Raw genomic sequence first — 15567 nt, 5'->3', positions numbered from 1 at the left:
GGCCGGCGAGGGCCCTTCTGTGTGGAGTTTGCATGTTCTCCCCGTGTCTGCGTGGGTTTCCTCTGGGTGCTCCGGTTTCCCCCACAGTCCAAAGACATGCAGTTAGGTTGACGTGGGGCAGCCTTGGACTGAGGTGCCCTTGAGCAAGGTACCTGACCCTTGACTGCTCCCCGGGCGTTCTAGTGTGGCTGCCCACTGCTTTGGGTGTGCGCGCATTTGTTCACTGCTTCAGATGGGTTAAATGCAGAGGATGAATTTCATTGTGCTTGAACTGTGCATGTGACAAAGGTTTCTTTCTTCTTAAATGGCTGTGTACCGATGCTCCCCATCCAACCTGATGAAGAATGGGCAAAAACATCCAGAAACAAGTGTGCCAAGCTCATAGCTTCTTTCCCAAGAAACCTTGAAGCTGTAATTGCTGCCAAAGGTGCATCAGCGAAGTATTAGGCTAAGGGCGTGTACAGATATGGAGCCCCTAAATAACCATCTCATTATCTCTAGCCGCTTTATCTTGTTCTACAGGGTCGCAGGCAAGCTGGAGCCTATCCCAGCTGACTACGGACGAAAGGCGGGGTACACCCTGGACAAGTCGCCAGGTCATCACAGGGCTGACACATAGACACAGACAACCATTCACACCTACGGTCAATTTAGAGTCACCAGTTAACCTAACCTGCATGTCTTTGGACTGTGGGGGAAACCGGAGCACCCGGAGGAAACCCACACGGACACGGGGAGAACATGCAAACTCCACACAGAAACCCGGACCTTCTTGCTGTGAGGCGACAGTGCTAACCACTACACCACCGTGCCGCCCCCCCCAAATAACCTATTTGTGTCAATAAAATAAAATAGCATATTTTCTAAAAACCTGTTTTCACTTCGTGATTACTGGCGATTGTGTGTAAACATTCGAGGCAAAAAATGAACTCAATCTATTGTAGAATAAGTAACATAAAACATGGAGAAGGTGAAAGGGTTGTGCAGACTTTCCAGCCTGACTGTACGAGAGAGAGAGAGAGAGAGAGAGAGAGAGATCAGGCAGCAGCTGCCCTACAACATTATATTGTCGTAACCTCAGGTTCAAAACAAATGCTATTGCAGCCAAGTGTTTTAAAGCAGTGCTGTGAAAGTCATAATCCAGAGCTCTCACACATCAGAACACGCTGCTGCTGTACATGAAGACCAAATACTGACCCATAAAAAGGTGATCACAAAAAAAAGCACTCGGGGGGGAAAATCAAAATGCTTATTTGTTCTAAATGTTAAGGTGTTGGATGTTGTAGAGGAGTACAAGAACATCACTTGTGTCGTACTGTTCTTCACATGAACAGTGCTACACACACTGTCACACAAACACACACACCAAGATGAGCTAATACTAAAGATTTTTTTTAATGGCAAGGGTTGAACACAATTGGAAGCATTTATCTAAAGATAATTCAATATACACACATTACCAAGTGAATTTCTAATTACATTAATCTTAAAAATAAAACAAAAATCAATAAAAATTTATATAGAAAATCTGTCCATAAAATGGAAAAAAAAAAAAAAATATGCATTTTATTTCTCAATCCAGTGATGTATTGATGCTTTCCAGCATGTACATAAATCAATCACTTAACATACTTAAACAGGAACATTCATTCAGTAAATGCCATCTGAGGCTCTAATCCAGCCATCAGTGACCAAGTCAGACCTGATGTTTGGCTTCCGGAGGGCTCTGGAAAAAAAAAAAAAATGCCCATCCAAACGAGAAGAGAGAAAAAGAAAAAAAAAAAAAAAAAAAGCTTTTACTGTTGCATGGATTTATTTTGACATTAATATCACAGTGAACCCTTTGTGCCATTCTGAGATCTACCATATGGTGAACTTACTAAATTTGCAAATGCAAAGCATAAAAAACTTTGCGAGGTGCAAATGAATTTAAAACTCCTTTTTCTTCCACCCTTTCTTTTATTGGCCTTTACATGGAGTTCATATATGCAAATGATTCCCTGGTATTAATGCCAGATGAGCGAAAACGAGCGCGTGCTTACCGTACGACAGTCAGTTCTCTGGCTAAATCTTCAACTGATTTACACAAGCTAAACAGCTCGGCTGACGCGTGGAGGCTTTACGATTGCTAAATGATCCTTACGCGCAGCTACATAGAGTAGAGTAGAGTCGGAAAGTTTTATGGAAGACTCCTTCTCAGGATAAAACATGGCATCGAAAGCAGTCGCGCATTCGCGGCACGACATGCAGAACGCCTTGCAGTCCAATCAGCACGTGTCCAGTGTTTTAAGACGTACGATGATGTATGTTACGGTACATTAAGGACGATGTCTTTCAAAAGACATCTCTTACAGATATCGAACATGTGACGTGTGTATACGGTTCCAGCAAAGAGTATAATTATTGATATGTTTAAGAGCAGTGAAACCGCAAGTAACATTTCACTAAAAGGTGATTATTTCCAGCAGAAATACTGAAACTTGGCTATGTTTCTAAGTGAGAGAGCAGTACGGTAAGTCAAGTATTCTAATATTTGTTTTTCTTCCTGACAGCTAAAGATTTCCCAGCATGCAGGGAATGAACTGTTTGTTCATCTGGCACAAGCAAATTCAAAATCTGTCTTAAATCAAACAGGATAACAGGCGCAGACTGCAGTGCTTTTCTGGGCAGCAGGAAATTCAGTACATGCCTATCCGTATCTCTCAGACATGCACAAAACAGAACTGTTTGAGATGTTTATGACACAGCGCAGTGTATAAATGCGTAAACGCCATCACTGTGGTGATGTAATGAGAGACTATTCTGGTTTTAGCTACGAGATGTGCAGCCAGAGCTTTCAAAAAGACAAACAGCTGGGGGGGAAAAAAAAAAAAAATCTCACAGTGAAGTACTAGACCTTCATCTCTCTCTCTGAACATGTCTTGCTGTGTTTGGTTGGTTTCCACTCCCCTTAAGGCACACTCTTGTTGAATAGTTTGCTGGTATGTACATTTCTAAGCTAACAGTTGGCACTTTTTTTGGTTAACCTTGTGCTAATATAATGGAAATTCACTTTACCTTGAACACTCTGTATACAGTACGTTTTGCACGGTCGTTACAACCGGCTCCAGAAAAAAAAAACCCAACAAACTGAATGCGTGTGTGTAAATACAAAGCACTGAAAAACAACTACAAGGTAAAAGAAACTAAACGCAAGTGCAGAAATATCCTGGAATGTATCACCTGATGTGTGTCAAAATTTAAGAACCGATCTTTGGGTTGATCTAAATGTAACAAGAAGTGTTGAAAAAAAAAAAGATACGGAGGGGGGAAAAAAAAAAGTGATGAAAACAGGGCAATGGATGAGTGCAGGTGTAGTGCTAGCACTCTCTAAGCTCTGATTAGGGGCGGGGCCAACAGAGCCCTTCCACTACAGTAAAATTGGCCGATGGTGAGCCACAAAGGCTAACATGGGGATGTGGGTCAGAGAAAGCCCCGTCGTCACATTTGGCCCCCAAGCAACGTCCAACCCTCTGACTCCTTCAGCAGGAAAGGGAGGATCAGCTCGGGAAGTTCCTAACTGGACCGTAGTGGGGCATCGTCCAAGAGATCCTCCAGCGAGCCCATGTCTTCAGGTGACTCTGCCTTCTTGCTCTCATTGTCCAATCGGTTCTTTTTGGCTGTGACGCCAGCCTTGGGGTCTTCCTGCAGCAGCTCTTTAGCGAGAATGTTCGTCACTGCATGGCCAGCTCCTCTCCGATTTCCTGAACGAAAGAGAGACGAGAAAGGAAATGATAAACGTTTAGACAGACGAAGCATGTGAACGTCCTCTTGAAAGGCCTGGTTATGTTTTTGTGGTAGATTTAAGACCATTACAGTTTGTAAGAGAGCGTTTATAAGCCCACTGTGTATGGATTTAGGAAAATGAGCAGAATTTTGTAATTCTATTTAGTTGCATGTGTGTCGCCATGCGCTCCGCATTGATGTTTTTATGATTTATAGATAGAAAAGCTGGCAGGTATTGAAGAGACGAGCTGTTTAACTGCTCAGAGTCATGGTTATAAACTCAGTACAAATGAAGCACATCTACTTTTGTATTTGGTGTCGATTAGCCACTTTTCTTAGAATTTCCAATGTCCTGTTGTAGGTACAAGGATCATAGGTTCATTGGGATTAACTCGATCATTCCTCGTGAAACTTAATTCTGAAGTATAATTAGTATTCTTCTATCCATATTCACTGGATATGAGCAACCGCGCGCTCTGATTGGCTACTCTACTACTAGGATATCAGCTCATATACTCTGAGTACAGAAAAACAACCAACCAAGGACAAAATAATAACTACTTGAAAACACCCCCCCCCAAAAAAAAAGCAAAAAATATAAGTATTTGATGGGAAGAACACATTATCTTAAAATTGCTACCGTCATTTCACTGGTTTGTTTATATTCTAAGCAGAAAGGATTGTCAGACATTTTGCATACAAGTTCTTATTTATCGAATTTGCAAAAAGATAAAAACGCGGGGGCAGCACGGTGGTGTAGTGGTTAGCGCTGTCGCCTCACAGCAAGAAGGTCCGGGTTTGAGCCCCGGGGCCGGCGAGGGCCTTTCTGTGCGGAGTTTGCATGTTCTCCCCGTGTTCGCGTGGGTTTCCTCCGGGTGCTCCGGTTTCCCCCACAGTCCAAAGACATGCAGGTTAGGTTAACTGGTGACTCTAAATTGACTGTAGGTGTGAATGTGAGTGTGAATGGTTGTCTGTGTGTCAGCCCTGCGATGACCTGGCGACTTGTCCAGGGTGTACCCCGCCTTTCACCCGTAGTCAGCTGGGATAGGCTCCAGCTTGCCTGCGACCCTGTAGAACAGGATAAAGCGGCTAGAGATGAGATAAAAATGCGCCGTTTCTCAAAACCCAGTGAATATGGATATAATAAAACAGTTGTTCCACACTCACTCATATGGTACATGGCTTATAGCTGGCTATCAGCTCATGTACGACTCGATTTCATGGAATAACTAATACAGTAAGCGAAAATGAAAGTATGATCAAATATTTTTGCATACTCTCTCTGCATATTTTCTTGACCTGGATATAATCGGATTCAAAAGTATACTTTCCATGCCCTTGTATGACCCCTGAAAGGACCGAACGTCAACTTCAAAAGTCGAACAATGCTTTACATTCAGCAGTGACACAGAGACAGTCATTAAAGCTGTCACAGGAGGCTGAGTGTCAAACAGTGTGATGTTAGTTAAAACAGAATTTGGGTTAAAAAATATCAAGGAGCAGCAAATCATCAACACCACACCTGTGCTGAAAACTAGCAGGTACAATAAACACATGCAGATGTTAAAAAGATCACAAAAATCTAACATGCTTACGCAGGTCATTAGAATGAATGAAATTTGTGTAAAAGACGAGATACAAACAGTTGCCATTTTCTGTTGCGTACAGGAGCGCTTTCAAAATCAAAATGCAGAGATGCCAACCTTTTGTGAAATCAGTGTGTTCAGTTCAGTTGGTCGGGTTCAATGCCCGAACTGATGATCACATCATCAGTTTTTCTTTGGCTAATCAGACACAAGGTATGCCACCACTCTTGCCGGAGCGGTTGGGGGTTAGGTGCCTTGCTCAAGGGCACTTAAGTCAATCCTGCTAGTCTGGGGAATCGAACCAGCAACCTTTTGGTCCCAAAGCTGTTTCTCTAACCATTAGGCCATGACTTCCCCAATCAATCAATCCCCAATCAATCAAAGAAAATTTTGGAAATTGGTGCTTTTTTAGGGCCATTCTGAGTGAATACAGGTGACTAAAATGAACTGGGACATGTTGGTTTTGGGGGGAGAAAATTGTTGATTTGGTTTTTTTTTCTTCAATTATCTGAAAAATAAAACCAAACCACAATCACTCGTGATTTTCTCATGAGTGATACTCATAACTCACCACATTCACACAAAGTAAAGACTTCTCTGGTAATTTGTATACAATCAACTTTCAAACAGTGAATATTATTTTCTTAACTTTACTACACAAATGCACATTACATACCATCAATATTTATAGATAACATACTGGAACACTCAAGTAGCAAAGACTCAAATAGTTTACTAAACAAATGCAGATTACATGCCATCAATGTTTATAGAGAATATGCTGGAACACAATTAGCAATACTCAAATAGTTGTACTGGAACATGTCTATTTCCTTTTTATTCCCATGATTAATGTCAAGTGACTTTGATTACTTTTAATTTTTATCAACTTCCTTTCACTTTTAATCTCATCAATATCAAGTCAGATTACTTATTCAGTTCTGATTGATTTAATTCAGAAGATGACTGTTTCAGGTCCAACAGTTTTTCTTTAGTAGCATGTTTGTGAGGTTACAGCACCCCGACAGCCCCTCAACACCTAGTGACATGGGCTGCTCGACATGCCGTCGCGGCATCGATAATTAATTCGCGCATGCACAGAACGCTTGTCAACAAAGATGGCGGCGCCCATTGAAGCAAACTTTGACCATAAATACAGTCAAAATATATATATATCAAGCGATAATTGGCCTCAAATGTACCGAACACCGGCAAAATATCGTGAACCCTTATAGACTGGTACCAAAATTCAAAAAAGTGCTTATTTAAAGAGTTAAAGGCATTTTTGAGACAAAGTCGGCAAACAGTCTTATTTTGTCAATTTGGGTGTGCCGAATTCAAATCTGCAATATGCCGAGCTCTATCTGACCTCTGTTGACCTCTAGAGGTCATTGAACTTTGGGCCTGTAAACGTCTCAGCTGAACCCAGTTTCTCAGCTTTCTAAGGAATGAAATGTACTAAAATGATTAATGAAGTTAGCAAATGGCCTTGTTTGTTAAATGTTTGGGTGCTGAATTCATTTTTCATTTGTAAAACGACATATGACCTCTGATAACCTCAAGGTCATTAAACTTGGCCTATAGGCCTATGCATTTAACGGCATTTTTAAACTGACTTTACTCCCCCAAAAAGAATATGAACAGACAAAAAACAAATAGAAAGGAACAAATACAACATTAAATGCCAGTCCATGTGACTTACTTTTCACAATGAGAATGCCTCGGCGATCACCTTACATAACATTGCATTACATTTAGCGGTTATTGTTTATACAAAGCTACTGAAAAAAGGACAGATTCAGCAGCATACAAAATGTGGGGGCATACAGGGTATACAGGTTAATCAGGGTTAGGATATATGAGAGTTATTTTCTTTGTGTTTTGTTTTAAACGGGGTAAAGCCTTTACAAAAAACAAACAACAAAGAAAAAAACTCTCATATATACTAACCCTGATTAACCTGTATACCCTGTATGCCCCCACATTTTGTATGCTGCTGAATCTGTCCTTTTTTCAGTAGCTTTGTATAAACAATAACCGCTAAATGTAATGCAATGTTATGTAAGGTGATCGCCTAGGCATTCTCATTGTGAAAAGTAAGTCACATGTACATGGACTGGCATTTAATGTTGTATTTGTTCCTTTCTATTTGTTTTTTTGTCTGTTCATATTCTTTTTGGGGGAGTGAAGTCAGTTTAAAAATGCCGTTAAATGCATAGGCCTATAGGCCAAGTTTAATGACCTTGAGGTTATCAGAGGTCATATGTCGTTTTACAAATGAAAAATGAATTCAGCACCCAAACATTTAACAAACAAGGCCATTTGCTAACTTCATTAATCATTTTAGTACATTTCATTCCTTAGAAAGCTGAGAAACTGGGTTCAGCTGAGACGTTTACAGGCCCAAAGTTCAATGACCTCTAGAGGTCAACAGAGGTCAGATAGAGCTCGGCATATTGCAGATTTGAATTCGGCACACCCAAATTGACAAAATAAGACTGTTTGCCGACTTTGTCTCAAAAATGCCTTTGGGTGTCACAATTCTGGATTTTGGTACCAGTCTATTATAGATTCACGCGTTTCGAACCGCATCCATGCTAAAATCGTATGAATCCCATATAAACTGAATAAACGGTCGTAGCCTCGTAGTGCTACTGTCAAAAACGTAGTGACTACGCACAAATCGTAGTGATTGGCATCTCTGAAAATGGCTACAGGCAGATCGAGAAGCTCAAGTACTGGCTTCTTTAACGATGGCTTTATTTTCTCTCTACACACACTGCCCTCTTTATTTCAAAGCTGAACTGCTCGTACAGTGATCTAAACTTCTAAAGCGTGATCAATGATGTGGAGAGCAAACATGTGGTCTGTGGAAAGCTCAGTTCAATATTGCAGTAGGGTGGTTTAAAATTCACTGCTCCTGTTTTACTTCACAGAACAGTTCCTGTATGATGTTTACTATAGCATTACATGCAACACACACCCTATGCAAAATGAACCATGGATGAAAATCAATGGCTGGCTGGTGTAGACATAAGTACACACCCAAACTGCCACTAATATCACTAAGCCACATGGTTCACTAAACAAACACCTGCAATGAACACCGCAGCGCATAAAACAGCATGCTCTCAACACACACAGGTACACACACGTTACCGAGCAGGTGTCCAGTATGAGCTGGGACAAAGAGAGCACCGAGTCTGTTGGAGAAGCAAAAAAAGCAATTACAGGACATGTGAGCGATAAAAGAGGTCGAAAGACAAAAAAAAGGATAACTGAGGAAGGTTGAAAATATCAGAGCTGAACATAAGAGCAATGTTTCTCACAAAGACGTGATGCTTTGTGTGAAACGAGAACATGACCTTCTCAGAGAAGCTTAGGACAATGAGCTCTGTGTGTGTGTGTGTGTGTGTGTGTGTCTGTCCTGCTATCAGCTTTTCTCCAACACCTCCTGTAACAGATATAACCAACTTCAGCCCCAGAGGCTCGGCACCCACAGAATCAATAATGTCCATCGTGTTCTAGGACACTTCGTAACCCTCATGCTGTTGTTGCCATTTTCCCTTTGGTCGTTATGCTGTGTTTGTTTCTGTGCTGTCTGGTCGATAGGACCCCAAACAGAATGTGTTCAAAGACCCAAATAACACAAGGGTGTTTCAAAAAATTTGACATTTCACAATCTAATAACTTTACCAATTCTTATTCAATTGACCTCAAACTTTAACAGCGTGTGTGGAAACAGGTCAAACTTATGTTTAATGTTTGTTGTTTTTATCTTTTTAGGTATAGAAATGCCATTCACTGGAAAAGAAAAGGCGTTGTGTGTGTTAGAGCAGTGGTTTTCAAAGTGGGGGCCGCCAAGGGGTACTGGGGGGGGCCTCAGAAAGTTGGAGGGACAATGACAAAAAAATTGCGAAAAAAATATATACTTTTTTAAAATAATTTTTATTAAATATATTGTAATTTAGCCTGGCAAGCCAGACTAAATGTGAATATTTAGTCTGGCCTCGCTCGTAGACATTTCCGACGGGTGGAACAACCCGTTGTCTTTCAAACCGTCTCTGTGCGTATAGGCCAACGCTCTGACCAATCAGCGCAACAGTGACTGACGTAGTCAGAGCGACAGAAAGCAGTGAGGGAGGCCTTGAAATAAATAATTTTTCAAAATGCGTATTAATTAATAAACAGGTTCTAGATATTAAGAAGTTTGGAGATAATGACCACAAGTTTGGAGTCTGTACCACATACACTCATTTTTTTTCCAAGTGTTTTTCAAGGGTTTGCTTAAACTGTTTTTGAGAGTTTTTATTTAGTGGTGTTTGGTGAAATAATTTCCCTTAAATTTAAAATAACGGGAAAATAAGAAACAATCAGAAAGTAATGTTTCAAAGCTGTTTATTAATTCTTCGTACTGCACAAACTAGCCCCATCCTTTTGGCTACGAGCGGAGCCAGCTGGTAGATCAGACTTTTGCCATAGCCGGTCGGCAAAACAGCGAAAACGTCCTTCTTGAAAAGGAATGAGCGGAGAGCCTCTTCCTGCTCATGCTTCAACGAAAACTCCAAGTCTAATTCTTCTAAAACTGATTCCAAAGCGGAGTTAAACGCGCGCTGTTCACTAGCCGTAGCCATCTTTCCTGCTGTGCTTTCTCCAGCGTCACGCAGCTTTGTCGTCACTCCTGCAAAAGCCCGCCCAAAGAATCCAAACAAAAACCTTGCGTTGTGATTGGCGGGCACGATTTGATGCCCGGAGTGTTTTTGTTTATATGGTGTGAGGCTAGACCCACTCGCTAGGCAAAAATATTTTTGGCTGCTAGGCGGGTGGGTCTAGTTTACTAGGCTAATTGTAATTAGCTTTTTAATCATTATAAAATATAATAATTAATAATAATACATCATATCGAAATGTTGCTTGCCAGGCTCATCTCTCCGATTGCCTGTGACGTTGTGGTTTGCGCCATTTATGAAGCTGCTTTGCTCCTCAAGCTAGCGTATTGCTAGCGCAAAATGGACAGGTTTTTGAAGAAGAGACCGAAGGAACAAACCAACAGCCCTGCTGTGGAGGACACTGCTGCGCAAAAAAACTAAGAAGTCCTGGCCAACTAAAATCTGAAAAGATGAGGCAGCATACATTAAGTATGGCTTTACAGCCATACAGAAAAATGGCCATGATTGTCCGAAATGCGTCCTCTGTCTGGAGACCCTGTCAAACGAGTGCTTAAAACCTTCGAAACTTCAGCGTCACTTGGTACAAAAACATCCGACAGATGCCGAAAAAACGGTAGGTTTCTTCAGACGCAAAGAGCAGCATTTGGTCAGGCAATCATTTGGTCACCCAGCAAGCTACTGTCCCCAAGCGGGCCCTGAAGGCATCATTTTTAGCCTCGTGCCACATTGCTCGTGCTAAAAAACCTCACTCAATTGGAGAAGATTTGATTTTACCAGCCACCAAAGACATTGTCCGAGAACTGCTTGGTGAGGATGCTGCCAAAAAAAAAAAAAAAATTGATGCTGTCCCACTCTCTGATAACACCGTGAGCCGACAGATTGGTGACATGACTCAAGCCGTATCTGCTCAGCTGTTGGAGCAGGTGAGAGCCAGCGAATACTTCGCACTTCAGCTAGATGAGAGCACAGATTTATCCAATGAGGCCCAACTGCTTGTGGACATCAGATTTATTTCACAGGAAAGATTTGTGGAGGAAATACTATGTTGTAAAGCACTTGAAAGAAGAACTACTGGGAAAGACATTTTTCAAGTTTTGGACGATTACACCGAGTCTAACGGATTGGACTGGACCCGTTGTGTGGGGGTGTGTTCGGACGGAGCCGTGGCAATGACCGGGAAGATCAGTGGCGTGACCGCTCTCATTAAGCAGAAGGCCCCGCATGTAGTGGCTACACACTGCATGCTCCATCGCGAGGCACTGGTCGCAAAAAGGATGGATAACGAGTTGAATCAGGTACTACAGGAGGTTATACAGTTTATGGTTCAGTGTGAAAATATTTGTGTTGAAAACATGTTAGTTAATAATATTCTTATGCTAAACAAATGTAACAATTATTGAATATTGAATAAAAGTACAAGAAAGCATCCTAAAAGTTGATGTTTCTTTACATATTTTGTAGCATTGTCTGTGGGTTTGCAAAGGGGGTCCCCGGCCAGAAGCTAATGCTGTTTGGGGGGCCTTGGCATGGAAAAGTTTGGGAACCCCTGTGTTAGAGTACGCTCGAACAAGACCGTGCAACGTGCATTTATGAGAGAATTCTCTAAAAATGCACCAACTGCAATGCAGATTTGGACACGGCCCAAAAAGTTCAAAGAGGAAGGCTGTCTGCGTGCGTGTCGGGCGGCGCGAATACTAAAAATTTGTGAAATTGTTCACGGAATCCACATACCTTTGAATTTCTCATTCAAATTTTGAGGAATAAATCTTATATTGCTCAACATTAAGCCTGTTCAGTTTCATTTGCCTAGACTGTGTAGTTTCTGGGACATTTACACATCAGACAAGTGTTGCCAGGCAAAACAAACCTCGCCCAGCCTTTCCGGTGACCTTTACCGTACCTTCACCCTGACCCGATTACCCCCAAAATTTAATCAGGTACTCTACGGACCATTGCTCACCTACCCTGAAAATCTGAAGTCAAATCGGTGGAACCGTCTAGACGCTAGATTGTTAACGGACGCACAAACAAACCACACTAATTACAATACCTTGCCCTGCTTACTCCGTCGCAGGCGAGGTCATATCACATTTTTTGAAACACCCTGTATATTCAATAAGGTCATCATTATAATTAACTCACAATGAACTATTTGTCCATCCATTCGTTTAGCTTCTTTTGATCTAATTAAACCCCAATGGACAGAAAATGATTCAAATGATCAAAACGTAGATGCATTTTAGAAAGGTCATCAATAAGTTACTGCACCAAATGTAATCCCTCATGACTTGTACGTTATATGGGCTCTAAATGAGCGAATATTCAACAGACGCAATTAAACCATGGTTTCCGTTTTGACAGGAAGAATGTACAAAATTGTTAATTAGAATAACAGCTTCATAATTCTCACTTCAAACCACAAAAAGGTTGCAAGAAATAAACATATTTACAGAATATATCTTTTAAGAATAGCTCGTGTTTTTGCTAGATTCCATTTTAAACCCCGACAGAGAACAGCCAGTATAATTTTCAGTAAATGACTTCTGAGGAATTAATCTTGCTTATTTGTGTGCTGTTAAAGAAGGTCCTTGATCTTTAGAGTGCCAAACCGAATATGATGGATTAGAGCGGCTCAGAACAGCAGGCTACATGGACTTTCCTGACCTCAGAAGGGAAAAATTCTCTACTTCCGATGACGCCATGTTCCATGATAACATTCCTGTGTGGCCTGTATACAGGGTAACGGCAGTGACACATGCTAACTTCTTGAATCACTGGAAAGGGGAGATAAACAGTAGCCATGTTTAATTAACACTCATGTCCCTCTGCTTGCTCGTCATTCTCCCCCCCCCCCAATTATATCTCTCTCGCCTGTCTGATGGCACATATTAACTTTCTGAGATGCTCTCATCTAAGCGCACTTTATGGAAATATTCTAGAAATCTAAAGCCCTACCCAGCCCCCATTAAAAAAAAAAAAAAAAAAAAACCCTGACAGTTAGCAAAACTCATTCTCCATGGCTCCGTCATGGGACGACACTGTTTGATTCAATTTCTGATTTTTAGTGAAATACTGCTGAACAAAAACAGCATGAAAGATATCAGTTTTAGAGTTTTACATGAACATTTATCATTTCTGAAAACCAGGTGTTGTTTCCGGCTTGGCAACAGCCCAGATTCCCTCAGCCAGATGAGATTTATTACAGTTATTATACGAAACCGAGTCATACATGAGCTGATAGCCAATGATGTGCGTAGCGCCGAGTCGGCTATAAGCTATGTGCGACAAGATTGAGTGGAGTAACTGTTTTATTCTATCAACATTCACTGGATTTTGAGAAACCAAGCATTTTTTTTTTGCAAATTCGATAAAGAAAAACTTGGTACAAAATGTCCGACAAAATAATTTCGCTTAGAATGGAAACAAACCGGTGAAATGACCGTAGCAATTTTTTTTTTTGGGGGGGATGCGTTCTTACCATCAGATACTTTCATTCCATATTTTGCTGCTTGTTTATATATTTTCGGGGTTTTGTTTTCAAGTAGTTTTTATTTCATCCTCTGTTGGTTCAGCAACACGCTCTGCCATTTTGTTTCTCTCTACTCACGGTATATGAGCTGATTGGCTACTCTGCTACTAGACTATCAGAGCACGTGCTCATATCCAGTGCATGTGGTTAGAATGATATTTATTTTTATATGAGGTTACACTTTGAATAATTTTGTAAGTTTACTCTGAATCTATAAACACACTTTTTATAATCCGTGTTCAAACTTTGCGCATGTACAGAACACCCTGTATGCAGTGCGTGTCCGAAGAAAAGCCATCTCATTATCTCTAGCCGCTTTATCCTGTTCTACAGGGTTGCAGGCAAGCTGGAGCCTATCCCAGCTGACTACGGGCGAAAGGCGGGGTACACCCTGGACAAGTCGCCAGGTCATCACAGGGCTGACACATAGACACAGACAACCATTCACACTCACATTCACACCTACGGTCAATTTAGAGTCACTAGTTAACCTAACCTGCATGTCTTTGGACTGTGGGGGAAACTGGAGCACCCGGAGGAAACCCACGCGGACACAGGGAGAACATGCAAACTCCGCACAGAAAGGCCCTCGCCAGCCATGGGGCTCGAACCCGGACCTTCTTGCTGTGAGGCGACAGCGCTAACCACTACACCACCGTGCCGCCCAAGAAAAGCCATATACAGTGTAATTTTATTTATTTATTTTATTTTATTTTATTTGTTGTAGCTACAAATTCAACAACGGTAATCCATTCTGAAGTGATCCTGGCAATGAACTGCTTTCATCAAAAACTACATCTACCTACTTTGTCAAAGCGGACGGCAGTATTTTACTGCATCACAGACAAACTGTGAAAAACCTCCCTAAACTACCGCCTATTTATCAAGTTAACTGGATTTTTAGTAGATTTCTTCAAAATATTAAAAAAAAGAAAAAAGATTTTTACATGATTGTGCAAAATTATGTAAGAACAATCATGTAAAATTAATGGTCGCAGTCAAAATTGACACTAAATTGAATGTGTTATTTTTTGGCTTAAAGGCATTTTGATAAAAGCTTAACTCTTTACCCCTTGACGACCCCGTGTATATCCCATAATGACGACGTATGACGCCTTGTCTAAAACCTTGTCTTTAGACTTTTTTTCTTTTAAATATGTTCTAAGGGTGAACAGTATATACATATACAAGGGTGGCTGTAGCAACTGCTTTAAAGGAACAGTCCACCGTACTTCCATAATGAAATATGCTCTTATCTGAATTGAGACGAGCTGCTCCGTACCTCTCCGAGCTTTGTGCGACCTCCCAGTCAGTCAGACGCAGTCAGATGCGCTGTCACTCCTGTTAGCAATGTAGCTAGGCTCAGCATGGCAATGGTATTTTTTGGGGCTGTAGTTAGATGCGAACAAACTCTTCCGCGTTTTTCCTGTTTACATAGGTTTATATGACCAGTGACATGAAACAAGTTCAGTTAGACAAATTGAAACGTAGGGATTTTCTATGCTATGGAAAGTGCGCACTATAATGACAGGCGTACTAACACCTTCTGCGCGCTTCGGCAGCGCATTGATATCTGAGCTCCGTATCAATGCACTGCCGAAGCGCGCAGAAGGTGTTAGTACGCCTGTCATTATAGTGCGCACTTTCCATAGCATAGAAAATCCCTACGTTTCAATTTGTCTAACTGAACTTGTTTCATGTCACTGGTCATATAAACCTATGTAAACAGGAAAAACGCGGAAGAGTTTGTTCGCATCTAACTACAGCCCCAAAAAATACCATTGGCCATACTGAGCCTAGCTACATTGCTAACAGGAGTGACAGCGCGTCTGACTGCGTCTGACTGACTGGGAGGTCGCGCAAAGCTCGGACAGGTACGGAGCAGCTTGTCTCAATTCAGATAAGAGCATATTTCATTATGGAAGTACGGTGGACTGTTCCTTTAAGGGCTAAAGAGTTAAGGCTGAAAACTGTAAGATATAAGTAGTGAAGTTAATGCCCATGAATACATTTAATC

General features: G+C 41.3%; 1 protein-coding gene across 1 annotated transcript in view; it reads right to left on the bottom strand.

The window, feature by feature from the left end:
* Positions 1–1405: 1405 nt before the first annotated feature.
* LOC132882000 (protein diaphanous homolog 1) overlaps positions 1406–15567 on the bottom strand; it is a 64349-nt gene continuing 50187 nt past the window's right edge. Inside the window, exon 11 of the mRNA XM_060915145.1 lies at positions 1406–3743. Coding sequence (XP_060771128.1) covers positions 3556–3743 — 188 coding nt within the window. The 3' untranslated portion in view covers positions 1406–3555. The remainder of the gene's footprint in view (positions 3744–15567) is intronic.

Source organism: Neoarius graeffei, chromosome 2 (assembly GCF_027579695.1).
Source record: "Neoarius graeffei isolate fNeoGra1 chromosome 2, fNeoGra1.pri, whole genome shotgun sequence".
In the NCBI taxonomy this organism is placed as follows: Eukaryota; Metazoa; Chordata; class Actinopteri; order Siluriformes; family Ariidae; genus Neoarius; species Neoarius graeffei.
The sequence above is the reverse complement of the archived record's forward strand: the minus strand, read 5'-3'. Positions and strand labels throughout refer to the sequence as shown.